Source organism: Pongo abelii, chromosome 8 (genome assembly GCF_028885655.2).
Source record: "Pongo abelii isolate AG06213 chromosome 8, NHGRI_mPonAbe1-v2.0_pri, whole genome shotgun sequence".
In the NCBI taxonomy this organism is placed as follows: domain Eukaryota; kingdom Metazoa; phylum Chordata; class Mammalia; order Primates; family Hominidae; genus Pongo; species Pongo abelii.
In genome coordinates this window covers 48,902,305-48,929,515 of record NC_071993.2, presented here as the reverse complement: position 1 = coordinate 48,929,515, position 27,211 = coordinate 48,902,305, and the positions used below count along the sequence as shown (strand labels likewise).

The 27,211-nt window shown below is 40.7% G+C and overlaps 1 protein-coding gene across 4 annotated transcripts in view; it reads right to left on the bottom strand.

The window, feature by feature from the left end:
• Positions 1–25,832, bottom strand: part of BMS1 (BMS1 ribosome biogenesis factor) — a 48,253-nt gene extending 22,421 nt beyond the window's left edge. The window contains exons 1-13 of one of the 4 annotated variants that reach the window (XM_063727211.1): positions 25,223–25,832; positions 23,488–23,691; positions 22,390–22,580; positions 20,819–20,898; positions 17,555–17,743; positions 16,342–16,484; positions 15,498–15,619; positions 14,968–15,155; positions 14,122–14,261; positions 11,384–12,144; positions 11,092–11,193; positions 9,985–10,142; positions 6,370–6,451 (exon numbers count right to left, since the gene is read on the bottom strand). In XM_063727211.1, the coding sequence (XP_063583281.1) occupies positions 6,370–6,451; positions 9,985–10,142; positions 11,092–11,193; positions 11,384–12,144; positions 14,122–14,261; positions 14,968–15,155; positions 15,498–15,619; positions 16,342–16,484; positions 17,555–17,743; positions 20,819–20,898; positions 22,390–22,580; positions 23,488–23,663 (2,332 nt within the window). In that variant the 5' untranslated portion in view covers positions 23,664–23,691; positions 25,223–25,832. 4 annotated transcript variants of the gene reach the window in all.
• Between the last annotated feature and the right edge of the window lie 1,379 nt (positions 25,833–27,211).

Genomic DNA, 27,211 nt, shown 5'->3' with positions numbered 1-27,211 from the left:
ACTTTTGGCCCAACACAGTGGCTCACGCCTGTAATCCCAACACTTCGGGAGGCTGAGGCGGGTGGATCACGAGGTCAGGAGATGGAGACCATCCTGGTGAACACTGTGAAACCCTGTCTCTACTAAAAATACAAAAAAATTAGCCGGGTGTGGTGGTGGGCGCCTGTAGTCCCAGCTACTCGGGAGGCTGAGGCAGGAGAATGGTGTGAACCCGGGGGGCGGAGCTTGCAGTGAGTGGAGATCGCGCCACTGCACTCCAGCCTGCGCAAGAGAGCAAGACTCTGTCTCAAAAAAATAATAATAATAATAAAAAATAAAAACTAAAAACGTTTGCTCTGTGAAAGGCCCCATTAAGAAAATGAAAACTACAGACTAGGAGAAAGTATCTGCAAATCACACATCCGACGATGCAGTTAAACATATAATGAACTCACAGTACCCAACCCAACCCAATTTTTAAAAGTGCAAAAAAAAGACATCCCCAGACATTTTTATCTGTATAGAAGATATAAAAATGCAAATAAACACATGAAAAAATGCTCACCATTATTAGCCACTGGGGAAGTATATCTTAAAACCACAATGAAATATCATATGCCTATTAGAATAGCTAGAATAAACAACAGTGAGAACACCACACATTGGCAAGGATGTAAAGAAATTGGATCACTCACATAATTGCTAGTAGAAACAACAAATGGCCCAACTACTCTGGCAGTCTCCTATGAAACTGTGTAATTACCATATGACCCAGCAATTGCATTATTGGGCATTTATTTCCCAGAAAAATGGGAAGTGCATATTTACACAAAAACTTGTATACAAGTGTTCATAGTAGCTCAATTCTAATAGTCAAAAATTGAAAACAGGCCAGGAGTTCAAGACCAGCCTAAGCAACACAGCAAGATCCTGTCTCTACAAAACAAACAAACAAACAAATAAAAAAATATTAGCCAGGCACAGTGGTGCATGCCTGTAGTCCCAGTTCCTTGGGGGTACTGATGTGGGAAGATCACTTGAGCCTAGGAGGTCGAGGCTGCAGTGAGCCAATATCACACCACTGCACCCCAGACTGGGCATCAGAGCAAGACCCTGTCTGAAAACAAAACAAAACAAAACAAACTGAAAACAACCCAGCTCGATCTTGGATGAATGGTTAAACAAACCGGTACATCCATACAATCGAGCACTACTCAGCAATAAAAAGGAATGACCTATGGTACATGCACCAACTTGAATGGATCTCCAGGAAATTATGCTGAGGAAAAAAAGCCCCTCACAAAAGGTTATAGACTGTATGATTCTGTTTATTTAACATTCTTAAAGATGACAAAATTGTAGAAACAGAAAACACATTATGGTTCACAAGGGAAGGAACTGGGGGCTGGGGAACAGCAGGGGCGTGGGTATGTTTATAAAACAGCAATACAAGCAATCCTTGTGACGGAACTGCTCCATATCTTAACTGTTGGTAGACACACAAACCTACACATGTGATAAAAGAGCACAGAAGTATAGACACATACACGTAAAACACACACACACACACACATAAATGAAACTGGAGAAATCTACATAGGATCAGCAGATTGTATCAATGTTGGCATCCAGGCTGTGACCTTGTATTACAGTACACATAGTATACATAGTACATATATACACAGATACTGCTATAGTACAAGATACAGGAGATCTCTCTGTATTCGTTCTTTTTTTTTTCTCTGTATTTGTTCTTACATGTGCATGTCAATCTACAATTACCTCAAACTTAAAAGTTTAATTAGGAAAAAACACACCACAAACTTTTCTTTTGGAAAAAGAAAAGGTGATTTTTTTTTTTTTTTTTTTTTTTTCCTGAGATGGAGTCTCGCGCTGTCGCCCAGGCTGGAGTACAGTGGCGTGATCTCAGCTTACTGCAACCTCTGCCTTCCGGGTTCAAGCAATTCTCCTGTCTCAGCCTCCTGAGTAGCTAGGATTACGGGCGTGTGCCACCACGCTCGGCTAATTTTTTTATTTTTAGTAGAGACGGGGTTTCACCATGTTGGCCAGGCTGGTCTCAAACTCCTGACCTCGTGATCCGCCCGCCTCAGCCTCCCAAAGTGCTAGGATTATAGGCGTGAGCCACTGCACCTGGCCAGAAAAGGTGATTCTTAAGTTCACTTGGAAAATAAGCAAAATCAGGACAAAGCAAGGATGTTTACTTTGACTTCTAATCCACACTGTCCTGGAAGTTTAAACCAGGGCAGTAAGGCAAGAAAAATTAAGTCATCCAGATAGGAAAGAAAGAAAGTAAAACCACCGGGATCTATCTCAGCCTTTCTGTAGATAAAGAGTTTCCTGCTTGGCTCCCAGAACCATCCTGCACAGAAACTGGGGGAACCATATGAAATTGGACCAAGGTGAAAGGTCAAAGCAGAATTGGAAGCCCAGGCTTTATTGTGCAGAACAGGAGAAAAAGCAGCATAAAAGAAACAGAATCCTTGGGATAGTAAGAAGTATTTACTTAGAAAACCATGAATACTGTTTAGTCAAAGTTTACCCCTCCCCTCCAAACACACACTTGAGGTCAGGAGTTTGCGGCTAGCCTGGCCAACCTGGTGAAACCCCATCTCTACTAAAAATAAAAAAACTAGCCGGGCGTGATAGTGGCTGCCTGTAATCTCAGCTACTTGCGAGGCTGGGGCATGAGAATTGCTTGAACCTGGAAGGCAGAGGCTGCGGTGAGCTGAGATCAAACCACTGCACTCCAGCCTGGGTGACAGAGCAAGACTCTGTCTCAAAAAAAGAACTAACAAGTAATTTAGCAAGATTGCAGGATACAAGATCAATAAAAAAAAAAAATCAACTGCATTTCTTGTATATTAGCCATACATAAATACGACTTGATATGAAAATAAATTGTTGAGAGTTGTATAAGACCTGTATCCTGAAAACCTTGCTGAGAGAAATTAAAGAAAAAGATAAATGGAGAGTTACTATGTTCATAGATCAGAAAACTCAATGTGGTTAAGATGGCAATTTTCCCAAATTGTTTACAAGCTCCATGAAATCCCAATCAAAATTGCAGTGGGCTTTTTCATAGCAATTGACATGCTCATCTTAAAATTTACATGAAAATGCAAAGAACCTAGATTAACAAAAACAACTTTGAAAAGAAGAATAAAGTTTGAAAAACTACCTAAACTTAAAAACTACTTAATTCCAAGACTAATTATAAAGCTGTAAGTAACAGAGACAGTGTTGGTATTGGTACAAAAATAAACAAATGTATCAATGGAACAAAACAGAGAGCCCAGAAATATTCACCCATATATGGCCAACCAATACAGGGCAATTCAATGGGGAAAAAAATAGATTTTCAGCAGATGGTGCAGGGAAAAGTACATATCAATATGTCAAAAGGAACCTAAATCCATACCCAACACCCTATAAAAAATTAACTCAAAAAGAATTATAGACCTAAATGTAAAACTTGAAACTGTAAGACTTATAGAATATATGAGACAATTTGTGACGCTGGGTGAGGCAAAGATTTCTTACATGCACTATCAAAAGCAGAGTCCATAAGAGAAAATTTTGGGCAGGGCACAGTGGCTCATGCCTGTAATTCCAGCACTTTGGGAGGCTGAGGCGGGTGGATCACCTGAGGTCAGGAGTTCAAGACCAGCCTGACCAACATGGCGAAACCCCATCTCTACTAAAAACACAAAAATTAGGCAGGCATGGTGGCGGGCACCTGTAATCCCAGTTACGCGGGAGGCTGAGGCAGGAGAATGGCTTGAACCAGGGGGCAGAGGTTGCAGTGAGCCGAGATCGCATCGCACTCTGGGAGACAGAGCAAGACTCCATCCCCCCAAAAAAAAATTTTTTTTTGATAAATTGACCTACACCAAAACTAAATACTTTGCTCTGTGAAAAACACTATTAAAAATAGAAAAGACAAGGCACACGCCAGGCAAAAATAATTGGATAACATGTGATACAGAATTTGTATCAAAAATACACAAAATTTCTTAGAATTCAACCAAATTAAAACAATGTGCAAAAGATTTGGACAGATATTTCATCAAAGAAGACACAGACGGCAAATAAGCACATGAAAAAATGCTCGATACCATTAGTCGCTAAAACTACAAGATACCACTCTATGCCTAAAAGAAGGCCTACAATTTAAAAAGACTGATACTACCAGGTACTGCGAAAGATGTAGAGTGAAGCAACCGGAAGTCGCATAAAGTTATGGTGGCAATGGAAAATGGTATAAACACTTTGGAAAACAGTTGGGTAATTTCTTAAAAAATTAAATGTGTACCTATCATATGACCCATTTAGTCCATTCTGAACTACTTATTTACCCAAAAGAAATAAAAGCGGTGGTTCACATAAAGACTTCTACAAAAATTTTCATAGCAGCTTTACTCACTAGCCAAAACCTGGAAATAATTGTTTATCAACAGGTTAACAGATAAATAAATTGCTATACATCATACAATGGACTACCCACTAGCCAACAAAAAGAAATGAAGATGCAACAGCATGGATGAATCTTGAAATAATCATGCTGAGTAAAAGAAGTTAGACAGAAAACAGTACATATTGTAGGATCCCATTTCGATTAAATTCTAAAGGGCACAACCTACTGAATAGTGACACAAGGCAGCTGAATGTACCTGGCGATGGAAGAGGACAGGATGGAGGGTTACAAAGTGGCGTAAGAAAACTGTGGGGGTGAGAAATGTGTTCATTATTTTGATTGCGGTGATGGTATATTCACATATCAAAGCTTATCAAATTGTGTACTTTAAACACTATAGTTTACCATCAATTATACCTCACTAAAGTGATTAAAAAAGAAACCCACCACACTTTCTTTTGAAAACAGAAAAGACGATTCTTAAGTTCCTATGGAAAAAACAATAAGCAAGTGAGAATAGTCAGGAGAATCCTAAAAGAAGCCCCCCAGCAGAACAAAAAGGGAAAGAAACTGTTGAGACACGGTTTTAATAACTGGTGTCTTAGTAACGTGATAAAGCCACATAGAGTACTAAATTATAGTAATAATAAATGAACCAACAGAGATCAATGATATTAACTAGAAAACCCAGAAAAAAAAATTATATATATATAAAGAATACATTCACATACTACAGACTAGGCACAGTGGCTCATGCCTGTAATCCCAGCACTTTAGAAAGCTAAGGCGGGAGGATTGCTTAAGCCCAGGAATTCAAGGCCAGCCTAGGCAACATGGCAAGCCCCCCCATCTGTACAAAATATTTAAGAATTAGCCAGGCATGGTGGTATAAATTTGTGGTTCAAGCTACTCAAGAGGCTGAGGCAGGAGGATCTCTTAAGCCTAGGAGTTTGAGACCAGCCTGGGCAACATAAAAAGACTGTCTGTACAAAAAAATTTTAAAATTAGCCAGGTGTAGTGATGCAAGCCTGTGGTCCTAGCTACTCGGGAGGCTTCGGTCTGCGAGGGTGAGGCTGCAGTGGGCCATGACCACACCATAGCACTCCAGTCTGGGTAACAGAGCGACATCCTGTCTCAAGACAAAACAAAAATAATGACCTTCCAAAAAACCATGTGGCAGTTGCAATCCATAAAAATGACTCAATTCTAACACTTATGAATCTATCTTATGAAATTAAAAAGTGTGAGCCAAGAATTATTTCAAAGTTGTTCAGTGTGGAGTTCTTTATAAAATGAACAAAGTACAAAACTACTTAGATATTGAAAAAATTGTGACTTCAATAATAGTATAATAATAAATATTTTATTTATTTTAAATAAAATATTTTTTATTTAATTTTAAATAATAAAAATTAAATATTTGAAAAAATTTAATGACAAAATTTATATAAAGTACATCACTTAAGCAATCCTCCTGCCGAAAATTATATAAAGTACAACTAAAAAGGTTTAAACACATGATTTTTAAATGACTAGAAGGAAATAGTTGAAGAAGCTAACAAAGGTTTTTTTATGGGTTGGTAGAATTCTGGTATGTTATGTACTTTTCATTCGAAATTTTTCACAATGCATACTACCTTTACTATGAAAAAAATATAAAGGTTATTTGTATATATTTTTCACATCACACAAAATCTATTTTCAACAAACACACGATTAAAATTTATGGAAAGTTTCTCACTTTTAAAGTCCATATGTAGTAAATCAGCCAACTGAGAAAATAAGATCATCATAAAAGGAAAACCCAGAATATTACGTGGTTCATTACTCCTGTCTGAATTCCCCAAAGCATTTGACAAGTGACTATTATTTTCAATTTGACTATTGTCTAAGATACTGAAGAAGATAAAGTTTAGAGAAGCCAGTCTTCCTGAAGAACCCAGCTCTTTACTTACCATCTTCTGCTAAGACCTTGGCTGCATCTTTATCATCTTCCCACTTTCCAGTCACGAAGCAATCTCTGATACTGTTCATAACCTTACACAGAAAAGTCAGCACTTAGGTGAGGTGTTCCAATTACTCAGCAAAACAACTCTAAGAAATGGCAGTAGGTGACAACTTGCCTTTAAATATTTCCCACTTTCATGGATATTCTCATTCCAAATGAGCCCAGGAAATAACTTTACCTTTCATGGAGACAGTATAACCACAGAGATAAAACACATTAAGCAGCAGACAGGGAAAGTATTAAATACTACTAGTCTACTGACCTCATAAGTAAACAAACAGATAATTACTAATTTAACTGATTTTCAATTTTATTAAGGTTTCTAAGGCGATGCAATGAGACAGTAGTTTACAAAGTTGGTCTTGCTACTTGTTAATCTAAACCTGTCTGTTTGAAAACTTAATTCCTATAAAATGGGAGAAGATATTTGCAAATTATGTATCCGATAAGGGACTTATATCCAGAATATATAAACAACACATACAACTAAGTAATCCAATTTTTGAAATGGGCAAACAACATGAAGAATATGTACAAATAGCCAATAAGCACATGAAAAGATGTTCAACATCATTATCTATCAGGGAATGCAAGTCAATACTACAATGAGATACAACTTCACCCCCTCTAGGATGGCTATAATCAAAAAGACAGATAATAGCAAGTGCTGGTGAAGAACTGGTGAAACTGGAACCCACATACAGTGCCAGTGGATAAGTAAAATGGCATAGTCACTTTTGAAAACAGAAATGAGACAGTATATAAGGGAAAAAAATCTTTAACTGTTTTCAGTAGTCATATTATTCTGACACTATTTTGTGTGTAATATGGGATAAAGCAAATGAGTAATTATGCGATTCTCTAATTTCATCATCTGCTGATTCAACCAAGGAATAATTCTCCAGTGGAAGAATGAATAAGATGTAGTCCTGTATATGAACTGGAAATATCTATATGAGCTCTCCTGGTTCGGGTCACTGAGAAGGCCTAGAAGTAATGATCAACTCATGGCAGTAAGCATTCCTATGCCTAGGCTGTCATGTTGAAATACCATTTCCCACTAAAAGAAATCAGGATTTCTTATGGGTGATTCCAAGTGCTCTCTCATATCATAGAGCAAGAATTGATAAAGAATGACTATGATTGTAACATAAGGACTCAGGAGCTGGTGTGCACAGACTCTTACAGGCCACAGGTGGGATAAAGAGGAGCTTCAATAAGGGATAACAGGTGCAGGAGCACAAGGCACATCAGCTACATTTATATCCATGACATCACAGTGAAACTTACAAACAAGTATCCTTTGGAGAATCACTCCAAAAACTGATTAAAAAATCAAGCATGGGCCGGGTGCAGTGGCTCACACCTGTAATCCCAGCACTTTGGGAGGCTGAGGCAGGTGGATCAGGAGGTCAGGAGTTCGAGACCAGCCTGACCAACATGGTGAAACCCCATCTCTACTAAAACTACAAAAAAATTAGCCGGGCATAGTGGCGGGTGCCTGTAATACCAGCTACTCGGGAGGCTGAGGCAGGAGAATGGCATGAACCCGGGAGGCAGAGCTTGCAGTGAGCCGAGATCGTGCCACTGCACTCCAGCCTGGGCAACAGAGCAAAAGTCCGTCTCAAAAAAAAAAAAAAAAAAAAAAAGAAAAAAAAAATCAAGCATTTACCCTATATATATGGAAGTGGATAACCGAATAGTAAAAGAGGAAAAGTTTCTCTTTAAAGAAGTATTACAGCTAATACATAAAGAGAAATGATTGAATGGAACATCACCACTCTACATTCTTAAGAAATTGGTATGGTTCTAGGCATTGAGCACCAACAACTGATAACATCTAACAGCATCAAAAGGATACAACCAGTCTTTATGCGCCTCCTAATGAGAAAACACCATCACCTGGGAAGCAGTTTCACCGAAAAATAAAAATCAAATTTAAATCCCATCCAACTGCTAGATGTTTTGTCTACAGGGTAACTAGAAATACGTGGCTATTTAAATTAATCTTAATTAAGATTAAATAAAATTTAAAATTTAGTTCTCCAGTCTCATTAGCCACATTTAAAGAGCTCAGTAGCCACAAGTAGCCACACCCACAGCTCAGATATACATTCCTCTCATCACAGAAGTTCTACTGGTATTGCTCCATACCCATTCACAGGAAATACAGGAGGGCCTGGGCAACTCCAGAGGGATGCAAAGCAATCCACAAAATCCAGAATACAAGAAACTCTACAGACCAAAGACTTGGTTTATTAAATAAAATGTAACCAAAAAAAGAAATGGGAAGGAAAGATTGTTGACTAAAAATGTTAAAAGATAGACTGAAAACAGTAGTGCAGATCAAGTAAAAGTAAACTGTGATGCTTGTGAAGCGTGAAGGAGGAAACCAGGAAGAAAAGGAAAGCATCACCTTAAGAGGCTGGACTACACCTCCTTCTACAGGGAGGAAGGGGACTGTGGCTGGTGTCGCAATTGAGCAGCAAAGCTTGATTTCCCAGCCTGAGTGCTGAGTACAGGGATATTCACCTTCTGGCAACCCATTAGGCTAAACAATTGTTTTTACGTGGTTTTCTATATCTGTATTAAATTTCACCATTAAAAAATGGTTAAATAAAATCTCATAAAGTGTATTAAATGCTATCTGGCGAATTACAATAGGCAGTATGATAGCAATTGGGCCTCTGTGAGAAGTGACATCTAAGCCAAACTGAATTGACAAAAAGAAGGCAGCCTTTGGAAGATCAGAACATTCCAGAAGAGAATATAGAGAAAGGGGCTGGCGCGATGGCTCACTCCTGTAATCCCAGCACTCTGGGAGGCTCCAAGGCAGGAAGATCACTCGAACCCAGAGTTCGAAACTAGCTCAACATTGTGAAACATTATCTCTACAAAAAATGCAAAAATTAGGCAGGCCTGGTGGCTCATGCCTATAGTCCCAGCTACTCTGGAGGCTGAGGTGGGAGGATCCCTTGAGCCCAGGAGGTCATGGCTGCATTGAGCCATACACTTGCGCCACTACACTCCAGCCTGGGCTGCAGAGCAAGACCATATCTCAAAGAGAGAGAGAGAGAGAAAGAGAAGAGGTCTAAGAGGAGGGTAAGCTGTGGTGAGTTTGAGTACTGAATGAATTCCAGTGTGACTACAAAATGGTAAGCTGCAGGAAGAACATATACAGGTATCACAGATTTCTCTATGCTTACAAATAGCAGAAACTATAAATGTTAACTCAGGGATGCTATATATATCCTAGTGATAAGACACAAAATACATCTGATGTATAAAAACTTATGTGTGATGTTTCAAAATAAAGATGCACACTACTGTCCACACTGGAAGCTGAACCTGTCCTCTGTGGGCCATGTACACGGTCTAACTAAACTCAGAACATGTTACTGCTTAGGATGCATGAAGCGCCCACTACAATATCTGGGAGAATGACCTGTAATCCTGTAAAAATAAGAAGCCAACAACAGGTAAGCAATATTGACATCAGATAATCTTATTCTAGAACAATTCTCTAATTCTCTAATAAATCAGATGTACTACCCAGCCTTACCTCCTCTAAATCCCAGTCATGGGGGGCCTCCACAAGAAATCTGGAGCAGTCCAAAGAGTCAGCCTTGTGCTTACACTCTCTGTCAGGCTGGTTGACACGAAACAACCCTCCAAGCTCTTCTCGGGTATCACCATCTTCTTCTTCATTATCTTCTGTCACTAAAGAGCACACCACGGCAGAAAAGTGAGAACAAAAATTACAGCCCTAGAGGACTCATTGTTTTCAACCAGTTAGGCCATGAGTCTTTGAACTCAGGAACTGAGGGCCTCTGTCTGTGGTGGGTATGGCAATGGCCACATAAGAGTTAGGCATTGAGAGGGCAGGGCAGCCACAGATGAAGAGAGCCAGGAAGCTATTGCTCTACATGTGTGAGGCTCCTGTGCTCCTGCACGGGAGTAGCTAAGAGGCCGAGAAGGAGTGAGAATACTAGCGGTGAAGGGAGGGAAGGGACATTTAAAGGCAGAGCTTTAGATTATTAAAGAAGAGCTCTAAAGAGTGTTGAGCCTCTCATCACTAAGAGTACCTAGACAAAACCTGAATGAAAATCAGTATACAACAACCTTTCCAATTCAGTGGGCTGAGACCAAATGTCACACCATGTGGCCTTGATCTCACCATGCAGTAACCAGGGAGCACAATGTAAAGTTCACCACTATATATTTATTTTTGCATTAATTCTACCAGAAAGAACATATTGGTAAGTTTAGTAAAGCATAAAATCAGAGGACGAGGGCAAAAGGGAGAACAATATGTGTTATACGGGGTTCTCATTCTCAGAAAGGAAAAAAATAAATATTTTTATGGGCAGAAATATTTTTCTGGCACTAATCTACAAAAAAAACTCTCATGAAGGACTTTTAAATAGGGGACATAACATGATGCAATGGATGGTATTTGCATCAAGTTTTACAGCAAACCCATAAGTCTACTTTATAAGACCAATGTGTGGTCCTCATAAGCTGATGATTAGAGACATCTGTCAAATATGAAATGTGATGGACAGCAATTATGGATGTCAACAATACCAGCCCAATCCTCCAACCAATTCCCTCATCTAAATAATCAGAGAAACTAAAACATTTCCAGCTCTGAACCAGAATTCTTTACCTGTCCCATAAATAAGCTTTCGGAGGTTTGGAGCTGCTTGCTGCTGCCTCAGAAAGGCCTCAGCTGCCTTTCTGGAAAGGTCTTCCTTCCACTTGAGGGCACCTGAAACGACCAATGCCAACCTCCAGTTACGCTTGTTCATGTGTCTCCCCTCCCTTGAGATCCATCCACAATGCAGCTTTTCAACAGTTAACAAAATCACAGAATCAACAGACCCCTAAATGTAGACATTCCTTTGGGTACCATTTCGAGAGCCAAGTTCATAGCAGCAACCAACTACATTTAGGCTTACCTGAGGTTTCTTTGGAATCATTATTTTCTTCCTTGTAATCTTCTTCCTCTTTGAGTAAATTTTCTATATCACTGGTCTCATCAATTAAGTTCCGTGGCCCCAGTTTCTGACCACTGCTCACTTGAGAAGGCTTTGAAAGCTTTTTTCTAATAGCCTCTTCATTTTCTGAGTCTTCTTCCTCTGCACTGAGTGAGGAGCTTTCTTCAGATTCATCTTCAGATGCAAACACCTCTTCAGCTGTGCAATGTCCAGAATCGAAAGTGGGGAGAGCTGCTTTCTTCATCAGCAAAGACTTCTCCAGATTCACACGGTCACTCTGGCAATTAGCTGGCGACAGCCCTGCTTTACTACCTTCTCCAGCAGCCTTTGATCCTGAAATGCCCTTCTCTCCTGCAGTGCAGTCCTCTTCTTCACTGCTTTCATCAGCTTCCTCCGCTTCCCCTTCTTCTGCTGAGCTCCTCTCAAGGTCATCGTCACTGTCAGCAAATGCTGGCAAATCCATTTCACCGTCTTCTTCCAACTCCTCAAGTTTCCGTCGTTTGACGCCCTTAATAGCCATATACTGATCAGTCATCTCAGCATTTTCCTCCTCTTCTGCTTCCTCATCACTAGAGCCATTTTCCAACCCGTCATCTTCAGACACTTCATCATCTTCTTCATCATCACTATCTCCAGGTTCATCTTCATCTCCAAAAATGGCTTTCCGACGCATTCGACCAGTTTTCAAGTCCATTTGTTTTTCCTCCTTTGGCATCATTAGCCTGTATTACCAAGGAAATACAAAATAATTCAATTTGTACATTAATCAGCTAATCTAGAAATGGCAATATAGTCAATGAAAATACAAAGAAATAGAAAATGTCAAGGAATTGTTTAAGATGACATAGCATAGGGAAAATATGATCTGATAAACATTGGAAGAGTTAATAAGCAAACTCGGGCATGGTTCCCTAACACCACACTTCAAAAGAACTTATAGAGAGAATAAAGGAATAACCCTTAAAAAACAAAAATCTAATTTTAGGAAAAAATTGCTCAAAAGGGAAGTTACTGTTTTGTAGATCTTTTGGAAAGCTGATTAATTTCTAAGCTAAAAACACGTGATCCTTAAGAGAAATGGCGAAGTCCAGGCCCAAGGCAGAAAGAAGGCAAAATGAGCCTGGATCCTCTTGTTCCGTCAGAAAGTGAGAAATGCTCAAAGACTAACAGAGACAGTTGAAAGGACACAGGAGACAGGCTGAAGGCGCCTGCAGCCAAATCTGGGACAGCATAGGCATCAGGAAGAATAAAGATAGTGATGGAAAACAACCCATGGAACAAAACACAAGTGCATTAGTCAGTAGTGATACCGAAATAAAGGGGAGAAGAGAAAGCTCTTTGTTAAAAATGCCAGCTAACAAACGTAGGAGGAATGACAGAGGAAGAACATCCATTTTAAGTCACCAGTGCTATAACTGATACAGAAGAATCATCAGGAAGCTAAAATCACAGGATAAAAGAAAACTGTATGAAGCTATTTAAAGTAGCAAGATATATAAAATTATGAAAACATAAATTTGAAAAAACTGAAAATCATACCATAAGAGATGGATAAGTTAGAATACAGCAATAATAGGCCAGGCGTAGTGGCTCACATCTGTAATCCCAGAACTTTGGGAGGCCAAGGCAGGAGGATTGCTTGAGCCCAGGAGTTTGAGACCAGCCTCCTGGGCAACATGGTGAAACCTAATCTCTAGAAAAAAAAAAAAATTAGCTGGGAGTGGTGGCACACTCCTGTAGTCCCAGCTACTTGGGGGGCTGAAGCAGGAGGACCACTTGAGCCTGGGAGTTCAAGGCTGAAGTGAGCCAGGATTATACCACTGCACTCCAGCCTGGGAGACAAAGCAAGATCTTGTCACAAAAAAAAAAAAAAAAAAAAAGAATACACCAATAACAAAATGATGACTACATAAAGACTGTATAGAAGAAGGAAACGATCAGAATATAGAAATAAAATTATGTATTTTAACTGTAACTATATTAGAAGAGAGTATTCTTGTAGACAAGGATGACTAGGATATGCAAAAGTGAAAATAGCTAGTAATCTCATTATAAAGGAGTGATCTTTCGGCAAACACTTCGTACCTGTCAGGCATTCTGCTAGGTAGTTTATGCACATTGTACCAAATTACATACTAGATAATCTCAAAATTTTCAGATGAATTTTACTGGGAGTCATAAATCAATACAACAAAACCAATGTTTTGCAAACATCTGCTATGTATAAAGGTATACAAATTCCCAACCCAGACTGAAAAATAATTCACATAAGCCATACATCCATGGAAACCTACCCACAGGAGATAATACAACATAATCTAAATAAAACTTTCAGAGACAAGGCATGTGGCTTCTGGATAGCCACAAACTCCTTGACTCTGCTCTAGTGTTTTGGCCACCAAAAGAAAGCCAAGTGGCCTCAGGTCTCTTAAAAAACAAAAGGCAACCTATGGAAGATGGCGTGGTATTTGAGGAACATTTGGGGTCTGTTGAAAAATGCATCCTGCAATTTATTTCAAGAAAAGACTCCCTTGTAATGTCAGGTAAGTGAAGAGCCCTCAGAGACACATGCACACACAAAGAAAAACAAAACAACATAGAATAAATCCCACCAAAATGTGTTATGATGGCTGAATTACAGGTGATATGATCTTTTGTAATACATCTTTTTATTAAAAATAGAAAAAAAGCAGACTTACCCTTGATTATCTATATCCTCTGACCCAAGTGGCTTGGAATCAGAAAACAGCGTCACTCGACTTGAAGCCATCTTGGCATCAATGGTGGAGTGGGTAGAGATGAGACTCTGGACCAGCTCATGGGTGGGCCCCACCTCGTCCTGTCAAGACCACCAAGAAAGGGCACGTGAGGAAAGCACAAAGATCCTGGAGAGACACTGCTTTCACTCAGTTTCTCAAAATTATCTTAGACACATTTCCTAAGAACCTTTCTTAATGCCTCAAAAAGCAGAGAAGAAAATCCTCACAACAAAGCTTGAAATGGATCCCCATCTCCATTAAACTTTTCCAAAGTTCAGGGAGCATATAACCTGATAACCTAAACACCTAGCTAGAAAAACCTCAGCTCCAAAGCTACAACAATGCTAGCCTTTCTAACATTTTAAAATAACCCTGATTTTAACCCAATAAAATTCCACTTCAGAACAAAGAAATAAATATTTGAAATCCACTTTAAAATACAGGATGAGGAGACCACTGTGAATGAGAAAAAGACCAATGAAAGCTGGAAAGCACACTGATTTTGTAGAAATGGGGATGGGCCGTGCAGGCGCCACATGGCAGCAATGCCTGCGCTGGGGCCGTGGATCAAGGAGGAATGAAGGAGAGGACTCTTCTGCTTGGTACAATGAAAAAAAAGTATTCTTTTTATCCTATATATTTACAATATGCATTTGGGCCTTTATTATAAGTACAAGAGAAAAATCTTCAATAAATAAAAGCTGAGTACATTACTTTTTGTGATTAAAAAATAGATTCAGAAAGAATAATGAGAGTTCAGAGAAATGACTCCCGTCTCACCGATACCTGAAAACCGTGGCTGCCACCAAGGTCAACATAGACAGCGTCTTTGTCATACAGCACACCCCCAACTCCAGAAAGAGGCGCATAAACCAGCTTCTCCTTCTCATTTAAACAGCGCTTCTTTTGTTGTTCAGGAAGAGCACAAGGGTCTGGGAGGAAACTGATGTCACTCACGGCAAAATCTCCTACCCCTGGAAGAAAGAACCCAAAAGCCAGCTTCAGCTGACAAGAAGTCAGAAGTATCTACCCTTGACTAGGGGTTTAAATATGATCCACAGTCCAAGAGCTTAACCCATGACACTAAAGAAGGGCATTGTGCCACACTGGAACAGTGGCCCTCTAGCTACAAGACAAGAGGTCAGAGAAGACGGGATTCGGTAACACCTTTGTAGGCCTACACATAGCTGGCTTACTTTTAAAACCTCCAGCAAGGCCATCTTCCCTTGTTTGGTCATTTTTCAGTTTTCCTGAGAAATGAAGCCATCCCAAGAATCCTATGTGTAATTCTAGTATGTTCTACAACAAGAGAATACCTGGCATGTGAATTTGGCTTTTATTTTTCAAGTGTGCTCCTCTTAAATAACCATAAAGTGACACCTTCCGGTCACATTTGATGTTTGTTCGGATATCCTCTGGGTTTGTCAAATCTTCCATCCTAGAAAAATAAATTCAATCACAGCAGAAATGAATGCCAAAAGTTCCTATACCTCCTTTCATGTGTCAATGATTCATCACACTCTTGTCCACTAAGCACGTCATTTAGAAAACTAGAAAATGCAGAAATAAGGAAGCACCATTCACTATCCACCAGAGGAAAAGGGGCAGACACACAACTGTATCTCTAGGCTGAAAGTGATATTCATTGCGTAAGACACCAGACAGGGAGATGACGTCCACCTGGGGTCGGGGAAGAGTGAAGAACATATTCAGAAAATCCCTTTCTGGAAGAGGGCGAGCCTGTGCTCTGCGATTTTTACTGTGGTTTGGATTCTGGCAGGTGGAAAAAGGGAATTCCAGGCTGAGAAAACCACACGAGGAAGAGCACAAAGGAAGGAAACAGAAGGAACACACGAAGGACTCAAGCACCCGGGCACGAAGGCAGCATCACTGAAAACTGAGGCTGAACGTAGGATGGGGCCACATCCTGCAGCCTTAAATACTTCCAAGTCCTCCCATTTTCCTAAACATTTCATAATTAATTTACTCCCAAAGGCACGGCATCTTTGAGCAAGACATAAGTAGACATTTTCCATCAACTACACTTCTACCCCCACTATTCAAATCGGCACAAAATAAATCCTATCACTGTTCTTTTTCTAGCCTTTTTAGCTTTGAAATATATGGCCCAGGAAGAAAAAGCTTAAAATCATATTTTACCTGTCTGCCAGGATATAAGGGTGAGAAGTTTGCCATGTGAGAGGCCTAAACTTCATAACTGTAATAAAACGGCCCAGATTGTGGATTTCTTGGTTTTGATATTCTCCATGCACCATTCCAGAAAGGTAGAACAGCTTGGCACCCTAAACATTAGAGGAAAATTAAAAATTACATTTCAATTAAATTATCATCAATACTGCAACAAAATAAAAGCTCTAAACAAGAAGCAATCCTAGGAAGGGAGACTTCCAGCAAAGCCACTGTCCTGAGGCTTCCAGAGCCTTGCTGGCTTCTTTCAGGATTTATCAGAACCCCACAGAGGCAGACTGCTCTGCAGCCGAGCCGGGGCATCCATCTAAGTATGGTGAGGAGTGGGAGGTGAGGCGTCTGAGCGCAGAAACGGTTCTGTGGCCGACGGACCAGAGCAGTATAGAAAGGAAGGGGCAGCGCCTGGTCCTGTAACTGGGAGAAACTTCCGATGTACTCTATTAAGTCCTGACCCCAAAACAGCCAGACACTGCCTGGTGCAGCAGGTACAGAGACAAATGAGATACACCAAGAGGCCCAAAACAAGCACTCTTTTGAGGGAAACCTTCCAGAAGACTGAACACACACACAAAGGAATTCAGCAGGCCAGAGACTGAACACATACACAAAGGGAATTCAGCAGGCCAGAGACTGTGAACACACACACAAAGGAATTCAGCAGGCCAGAGGCTGAACACATACACAAAGGAATTCAGCAGGCCATAGACTGTGAACACATACACAAAGGAATTCAGGAGGCCAGGGACTGTGAACACACACACAAAGGGAATTCAGGAGGCGAATCCTAGAGAGACGTTTAGTAATGTCTCTTTAGTATTTTTTTTTTTTTTGAGACAAGAGTCTCTGTCACACAGGCTGGAGAGCAGTGGCGTGATCTCAGCTCACTGCACCCTCTGTCTCCTAGGTTCAAGCAATTCTCACTTCTCAGCCTCCTGAGTAGCTGGGATTACAGGCGCACACCACCACACCTGGCTAATTTTTGCATTTTTAGTACAGATGGGGTTTGGTCATGTTGCCCTGAGCTCAAAACTCTAGGCTCAAGTGATCTGACCGCCTCTGCCTCGCAAAGTGCTGGGATTACAGGTGTTAGCCACTGCACCCGGCCTCTTCAGTCTATTTTAAAAGGATTATACTGTTAGTATCCAATAATTATTTCTCTTCATACCGGGTAAACTTCTGTCCAGAACCTGTGTTTTAATCGCTTCTTTGTCTTCTTCAGTTGCTTATTATGCTTGAAGGAGTCGAGGTGGGTGAGAACTCCCATAATTTTAGGAAAGCCATGGACTTGACAGATGTTTAGAAACTCAAACGTTTCCATTTCAAACCCAAAGCTGGCATCTATAAGCATCAGAACCTAAAAGCAGAACACATCAGTTCTCAAAGAAACTACCAAAACAGACCACCTACACTAAGGGTTGGCAACTGCCACGGGCAAAATCCAGCCCATCACCTATGTTTGTAACTAAAGTTTTATTGGAACATAGCCACATTAATTCATTTACATATTGTCTATGGCTGCCTGTGCACTGCAACTGCAGAGCTAAGTAGCTGCATGAGATGTGATCCACAAAGCCAAAAATATTTACTATCTGGCCCTGGATGGAAAAGTTGCACTCCAGACTAAATCAAATGACTACACAGGTATCATCCAGACAGAGAAACCACCACCCTCTGACTTGCTCTAAAAGCCCACCATAAGACAATGTCCACTAGGATATAAACTTCCATTATAAGAATTTTAATGTATGAGAAGTAACTCAGAAAAGGCTGGGTCTAACCTGGCCCTTACCTAAGAAATCCTAATTTAAAGAAATCAAGTTTTCTGTAAGGTATTTTTAAGCCAAATAACAGGTCTCTGGCATCCAAAGAATGGGAAGAAAGTGATAATCAATGAAATACATTAAATATGTACAGAAAACCAACCTCTTCTTTCAATCGCCTCATAGAAAAAAAAAAACAATCTGTTTTTTGTTGAGAAGTATGCAGTGGAAACCTCTATCTTATATGTTAATTTGGATAACTCAATTGCTCAGAAATTTTTTTTAAATAGCTACCAGTTTAGAATTAGGTCAAAAAAAAAAAAACAGATTATGATGAATGGTGGTCTATAAGAAAATATAAGTAGATGAGACCAATTTTTAAAATTTAAGATGCTTCAAAGATGCAAAATAATTTCAGAATTGATTCCTGGAAACTTCTAGTTTAAGTATTAAAAACACTTCTGTTCTTATCTTTGCATAGATAACTAAAAATAACAAAAAAAAATGGAAACAGAAATGCCCATCTTTGATTAAACTACGAAATGTTCAAAATCCGAAACCACAGAATATATGAAGGTGGGCTTGTGAGAAAGCACAGCTGCCACTGTGGACTGAGGCAGCAAGCACAGCTTTCCAGCAACACTAGACCAGCTCAAAGGACAGGCGGAATATCCTCACGCTACATTTGATGCCACAGAGTGCCAGGGAGCAAGCAGCTGGTTGTAGGGTCAGGAAGAACAGGGAGCAAACAGTCCCTCAGCTGCCAGTCTTTGTCATCTAAGACAGTGTTACTCCCCTAATCCACACACGCCTGTACACACCCAAATCCACGTATTGTGTGTGCCTTTGCTGGACACAGGAGGCTTTGGCAATCCACAGCAGAGCAGTCAACATAAGCTAGGCTAAATAAATTATGGTGCATCCACAGAATGGAATATTATATTAAAAAGGAGGCAGAGCTGCAGTACTTACTGATTATATACCTCCAAAATACATTATATGAAAAAAGCAAAGCATAGAACAGTGTGTAAAATAAGCTACCATTTGTTTTTAAAGGGTGGCATGTGTGTTTATATGTATCTAAAAGGGTACTGCTCTGCAGGGATCTGAGAGACCAGCGGTTATACTAAGGAAAAAGAAAATGCACATTGTGTGCACCCTGCATTACAGTTAGAGTACTTTACCAAATGTGTGTGTTCCTTTTGAAAAATCTTTAAAAGATTTACATAATAGGCATCTCTCTCAATGATGGTTAAGAGGCTGGGAAGGGGAGCAGGGAGGGAGGGACAAAGAGGGAAAGGTTAACAGGTATAAAAATACAGTTAGAATAAATTCTGGTGTCCAACAGCACAATAGGGTGACTATAATTTATTATATAATTCCGAATAACTATAAGAATGAAATTGAAATGTTCCTAACACAAAAAAATGATAAATGTTTGAGGTGATGGATATCCTAATTACCCTGATTTGATCATCACACATTGTATGCTTCTATCAAAATACCACATGTACCCCATAAATATGTATAACTATTATGTATCCATAATAATTAAAAATAAAAAAAAAGTAAAGGCATCTCTTAATATGTATGTCTTTAAAATTAGAAACTTGCTATATTTTAAATAAAAGAGAAACAAATGACTTGTATGAACTATTTCAATCATTTCAAGTACACAAGATTGAGTAAGCTTACACTATGTTAATAATAACACTTATTTTTACTAATAGTAACATTACATGTTCAAAATTTGAATGTTATTTAGTTTTCTGACATTACAATGGCACAATTTTAAAATCTGTATTACTTTTTACTTTATATTTTAGGAGTCTTCCTGGGCCAAAGTATAAAATCTGTAGCTCTCTGTCACCAAACAGTTGTCTAGAAAAAACTAAATAAAAATGAAAAAACCAAGGTATCTGTCACCCCACACTTCCTAATCAATATGGCTTTTTTTTTGCTAATTTCTATTTTATTTTTGCTAATTTAAAAGACAGTTAATAGAATATTAGAATAGTGAACATTATCATTTCCATAAATGCAAGAGCATTTACATTTTCCATATACTGAGTACTGTCTAGATTTTTTTATTGATAAACTGACCACTTCTTCAGGGCAATTCATGTACTTACTTTAGCATTATTATTAAGGATGAAGGTTCTGGAACCATCAGGAACAAGGGTCCCAACTTCACGCAAGTTACTTAACTGCTGGGAGGCTCTATTTCATCTTATGTAAACTACAGATAATACCTACTCAACTCAAGGGTGTATCAAGGGTTTATGTAAGCTAAATTTGTAGAAAGCAGTTAGCACAGTGCCAGGAAGAGTCCAAGAAGAAATGGTACTTACTATGATATATTTGTATGTATATATGTATACATATTAATGAGCTCTTATTAGTTGTGTTCATTAAAGGTTTTCTCCATCCTGTGATTTGCTTTTAGATTTTGGAATACATTTCATTGTGCACATTCCATTTTTTATTATTAATATAACAACATTTATTGCCATAATTATCATCAATTCAATCATATCTACCGTATCACTGATGATGACCATGATTCTTTTAATAATCATAAGACTCTCTTCCCTTCATCACGGGATAAATAACCTATCACAATGCTGTAAGTCTCCATCAGCACCCCAGGCTACCCCCTGCTGACTTACCAGATCTGCCACTTTAGCCAGATCAATCATCATGTTAATGTCACACCCACATTCAATAATGGTGAGTCTGCGCTTTTTACCTGTAAGTGAAAAGACAAAAATTTTACTTTAAAAAGACCCTGAAAAACTCTAACCATCAACTCTAATATTCATTTTTTAACTGCATCCAATAAAACATCATATACGTTTACAGGAGCGTACAAGAAGTTCATTTTTATAGGCAAAAACTGGTAAAATAAAATAAATCCCATTCTGTTTTTCTTGCTGTGTTCTAAATTTAAATGACATCAAAAGTCTACCCAGATGAATAAAAGTGCTCAAAAAGGGAAAATTCTGACTGCACAGGCTCCATGATAACCATGATCCTGCTGTTCAGCTGCAGGCCAATGTCTTTGCCTCTATCAAAACTTCCCGTATTCCCACTATAGCTACAAACATCCTCAAACATAATGCAGCAGGATATTCATAACAATAATTATTTCTAAATTAAGGTAAAAATAAAACAGTCAAGAAAATATGGGCTGGGCACAGTGGCTCTCGCCTGTAGTCCCAGCAACTTGGGAGGCCGAGGCAGGCGGATCCCTTGAGCCCAGGAGTTTTGAGACCAGCCTGGGCCATATGGGGAAACCCCATCTCTACAGAAAAAAAAAAAAAGGAAAAAAAAGAAAAATTAGCCAGGCGTGGTGGCATACACTACTCAGGAGGCTAAGGTAGGAGGAATGCTTGAACCTGGGAGGTAGAGGCTGCAGTGAGCTGCAATTACACCACTGCACTCCAGCCTGTGCCACAGAGTAAGACTCTGTCTCAAAAAAGGGAAAAGAAAATATGGATGCTCCAAAGATAAAGAAAAGCCTCAATCCAACTATATTATTGCAATAACAAGAGATTTCAGATTGTACATTCCCATTCTACCACTGGAAGTTTGTTTCATTTTCCCTCAAACTCGGAAAGGTCACCATCTCCCAAAGCAGACAATTCTCACAGGAAAAAGAGAAAACTCGCACTTCCACCAGAATGTGGCTTCATAAGGCAAGCATATGCACCTGGCACATAGGAGGTGCGTGCTGTCTGTTAAATGATGTGTTCACGGTGACCAGGCCTGCTAGGCCCTTCCAAGGAACATGTTTGGCAAAGCCACAGAGCAGTCAGGATAAAATATAGTGAACATTATCATTTCTCATACAAAAAATGGAGGAGGAAACCAGGAAGAAAAGGAAAGCATCACCTTAAGAGGCTGGACCACACCTCCTTCTACAGGGAGGAAGAGGACTGTGGCTGGTGTCGCAATCGAGCAGCAAAGCTTGATTTTCCAGCCCGAGTGCTGGGTTCGAGTATCTTCCTGCTTTGGAACCTCCCAGAGTGCTGGGAGGAAATGTGAACATTATCACATCCTTATCTCTGGGAACTTACCCTTTTCTGAAGCTATAGCCAACTTAGTAATACTAAGTATAAGAGAGGTAGCATGATATGACAATATTTAACATGTTCCACTCAAGAAAACAACTAACGCATGCATGTCCCTCAGATGACAACAGCCACGCCGACTCTGTGTCTGTGGCGGCATGTCCTACCTGACACGATCGTCACAGGGCCTCTGATCTCGGTCAACTTCTGCCGGGTAAAGTTCCGAATGAGGCATTGTATCAAAGTGCTCTTTCCAACTTTTGGAGGTCCCATCACCACTACCACTATTGGTGGGGGCTCTAGTGGAGTTCGATCAACCACTGGAATATGATGCTTTTTTGTCTTCAAATCCTGAGTCCTATTCATTAAAAAATAAACAAATAAATAAATAGTAAACTCACTTTTAAGATAGAGTAAAAGGTATCAACCTTATAAGTAGACTTTTTTGGTACACTTATAGATATGAGTACTTTAGCACATTTTATAGAGAGTACAACAGACAATACATAAATATAATTAACTTGTCAATTAACTTGTTAACTTCTGGCCCCATCCAAATAATTGCTGTTCAATAAAGATCTAACAAGATGACTTCAATACTATAGAGAGCTGAAAATTAAACACTCCTTAAATCTGACTGTTTTAAGAGTGATTTTGATAGTTTTTTAAAAAACCAAAAGGTAAATATCAAGGCAGTACATCATAACAGATAAGAGCAGAGGCTCTGGAGTTACATTTAGCTCTCCTACTTACGGGTTATATGTTTGGAGGTAACTTTTTTTCTTGATCTCAGTTTTCTTACCCATAAAATGAGGGCAAGAATGATTCCTACTCTGGTAAGGCTGCTGGAATGATTTAGTTGAATAATGTTTAAAGTACACTGCTAGGCATATCACAAGGGCTCACTAAATAAAGCTATGTTAGTATTAAATATTGTAATTTTTGTATTTTATATTACAACTATGTAAAACATACCTGGGGGGAAAAAAGCACACTATCACCATAGAAACAGTTTAAAATTTAGGAACAAACAAATTCTATAAATTCTTGTATCCTGGGCAATAAACACCAACCAGTGTGCAGATGCTGCAGGCAAGGCAGCTTCTATGGGAAAAGCTTCTCACGTTTCAGTGAAAGCCACACACCATGCATCTCCACGTCCTTTGGAGCTGGACTAGACTCGTGAATCCAAATGTCACCTGTGAGAGGCTCCTACTATTTAAAAAGAACCAATGGAAGAACGACCAGACCGTAGCCTAACATACCTGTGAAAGGATCGAGCCATCCGCACAGCAGACTGAACTGCAAAAGCTTTGGGATTTCTCTTCCGGGCATCTTCTTCGTCTCCTAGCTGGAGATCCTGAAGATGCCGCTTCTTTTTCTTTGCAGCTTTGGGTCCACTGTTTTTCTTTCTGTGTTTCTTCTGGTCCTTAGCCTCCATAGTGGCTATTTACCAGTAACAAGTAACTCTAACCTACAAGGAAGAAGGTTGGGGTAAGGAGATGGGAGAAACATTTCACAATCCAGGCAATACCCAGGGAAAAACAGTAAATTTCATTTATTTCTTTATGAAGAGATGATGTATTTGTTCACTGAACAAGGGTAGAAACCGCTTAACCATCCCCAATTTCATTTCTCTCTGTTATTCTATAAATTAGATGAGTTACCTCTCCTAAGATTACATTTTATGGTTGTTACTTTTTATTCATCTTAAGTGTCAACATCAGCAGTATCTATTTCTGCAAGGATAGAAATATACTATATCTGTACTTTTCAGCCATTTAGCCATTAGCCACATGTGGTTACTTACAACATACTTAGGAAACTGAAAAAATGAGTTTTTAATGAATTTCATTCTAACTCTAAATAGTCACATGTGGCTGCTATACTGGACAGCTCAGACCCAGGTATCAACTGGACTAATGAAGTGGTTTCCTAACTTAAACTAAAACTTAAATTTTAATAAAAAAATGTGAAACGTTTTTATGAACCTCCAATATGATCGCAGTATTACTTTTAGTACCTGTTGACTCTGTAAAACTCCTAAATTACAACTTATCTACATACATTTGAAAAATAGCAGTATCTGTACGTGTGAGATAGGACTGGTTCTGGATGATACCTGGAGACCCCATGAACTTACAGAGAACCTTCCAGTGATTTCTGAGTTACCTGGGAATCTGTGGCTAATAAATTGGTAATCACTGAATTAGTGAGTTTTTTTTAGGAAATCGGGCTGCATAAAATCTGACAGCTTGATTAAAAAAAAAGCGGAGCGGGATGCCATTTCATTCAATTAAGGTACTGTATTCATTCCGTTGAATAAATATTTGTGTCTGTCTCCGATGTGCTAGGCACTGTGCTAGTAAGTGGATACAGCTATTATCTGACTTGCAGAGGAAATCCAAACTATTATCTTCCGCGCCATGCAGTAAGGGCGACATTGGAAGGCTACACAGGGTGCTACCGGAGCACGGAGGTGAGTCAGAGGCTTCCCACAGACACACACACCAGCGGAAACATAAAGTCTTTATATATCACCATAATGTCAAGAGCACTGGCCAGGAGTTAGGAGAGCTGGGCGCTAGGAACGCTTTGAAACCGAATAGCTGTGTGATTTCAGAGATTATATTTCTTCTCTGCTATATTTTAGTTCGGAACTTGTAGTAATGTTTCTCTCCCTGTCTTTCTTCTTGGAGGGAAAAGCACAATTTGGGGTCAACAGATCCAGCTCAGGTCTAAGTCGCCTGCCGGGACCACGTCGCCAGGAAACGACGTCTCCCAGACACCCTCCCTCCCCGTCTGGGCTCTCTGCAGGGATTCATCACGTCACTCTCACAATTACCCCAGGACACCTCCGGCAGATGAGAAATATGCCTCTCTTCGGGAGCAAAGATGACCCGGAGGACCCGGGGAGGACCTTCCCACACGCACGACTCGCGATCTTCCCAGTGCCCCAGAACCAGGGACCCCACCGCCGTCTACCCCAACCCGCAGCACCGAACCTGCTCGCAACTGCGACTCCTCAGGTCAGCATGGGCACCGCCGGAAACGGAAATTCACAGTCGCACTGACTCGCCGGAGGGAAACAAGAAGGCAGAAAAAAGAGACCGGCGTGGGGACGGCTTTCAGGGGAGAGCCTAAAGAAAGAGGGCGTGAACAGCTGAGTGCGGACGCAGGCGCCGTCCGCGCAGTGCGTTCCACCGGGTCCGGGTCCTTCCAGATTCCTCTCCACCCCGCCCTCGGAATCCGCGGCCTCAACTTCCGCGGTGGGACTCCGGAGCAGCGTGCACCGCGCTCGCTTGAGTCCTCGCCGAAGGCCAGGGCGGCTCTGCGGCCTGGCGCCGGTTAGTGTGGTGCAAAAGCCGGAAGGAGACACATTTGGTCCTGGCCTCCCGGCAGTCACCGTGCCAGGAAGGAATGGACTGTCGCTCGATTTGGAGTACACTTCCTCCTCTTTAAAGATAACAGATGAGGGGGATCTCGCGTTCTGGGGTGCCCTAAAGCCCTCTTTTGGCATGGCGCAGTGGCTCACGCCTGTAATCCCTACACTTTGGGAGGCCGAGGCGGGAGGATTGCTTGAGCCCAAGAATTCAAGACAAGCCTGGGCAACATAGGGAGACTACCTCTCTCTCTTAAAAAAAAAAAAAAAAAAAAATTAGCTGGCATCGTGCCGGGCGCCTGTGGTGCTTGTGGTCCCAGCTACTCTGGAGGCTGAGGTGGGAGGATCGCTTGATCCCAGGAGGCGGAGTTTGCAGTGAGCTGAGATGAGCCACTGAACTCCAGCCTGGGCAACAGAGCAAGACACTGTTTCTAAGAAAAATAAATAAAATAAAGCCCTCTTTTGCCAGGACCAACAAACCCTGAGGGCAGGGACAAACTGACCCAGCCTAAACTGCCTCGCCCTCCCTAGACCCGGGAAAGGGGCTTTCCCTGAGTGAACGTAGCATCTTGCCGTTTTCTTACTGCACAGCTTTGCCTTCCCAGGGATCCGCCCATTGCCACCTGAGGAAATGCCTTGGAGTCCATCTAATCCCCAGCCTAGCTACTTGGGACGCCTACAGAGCGTACATTGTCAGAGGATGCATCTTCCTCTAGTCTTGGAGGGTTTCTTTTCAATATGATCCCGCTGGTGCATTCAAGGCTCAATTCTACACCAAAAACTAGGACCACTCCTGTCATGAGAACACCAGGCGTCAGGTCCTCTCACAGGCACCTTGTTCTTGCCCTCACCAGCCCCCAGGTATTCACTCTGCATATTCTAGACACTGGGTGCTGGACTAGGGAGGCTACCCACGTGGCACATGCTTCCCTTATCCCTGAAGAGCTTAGAATGTTGTAACTTCTTCACACTACACCTCTTACTTCTTGAAGATTTCAGTATCCAGGTAGATAATCCTTCCAACATCCTTTTGGTCTCATGAAGGCCACTCCTGTCCTCTGCCCTACCTCAGCTTCCCTCTCCCTCCATGATCAGACCTTAGACCTTGTCAGGTCCAAGGACTGCAACCCCCACAGTATCCCACTCTGACCAGGTCTATCTATCCTCCTATCTATCCAGGTCACTCCCTATACTGCCCTGAAACAAAACTCCTGCAACCTTACCAGCACCTCTAATCCACATCTTACTACCTGTTCACTGTTTCTTCCTTCCTTTATGACCCTCTCTAGTGAGCCAGCTTAAACTCCATGGCCAACCATTCTCATTGATCCCTTGCACACCTCCTCAACTCGTGCACCTCCCTGTCATCTCCTATCTGCTTGGTAAGATGGGAGCCCTGGATAAACCCAGCTCTCCATCTATTCTATGCCACGACGATGCAACTAAACATGGCTGGAGGAAAACAGGACCATGCCAGCAGTCCTCACTTTAATCATTCTTTGCCTGGTCTATTCAATCTCCCATTGTTCCAAATGAGTATTTCGCACTTCCTCCTCTCTGTTCAATCCTTCCCACTGCCTCTCCGTTCTTTGCCTCCTGCTTTGCTA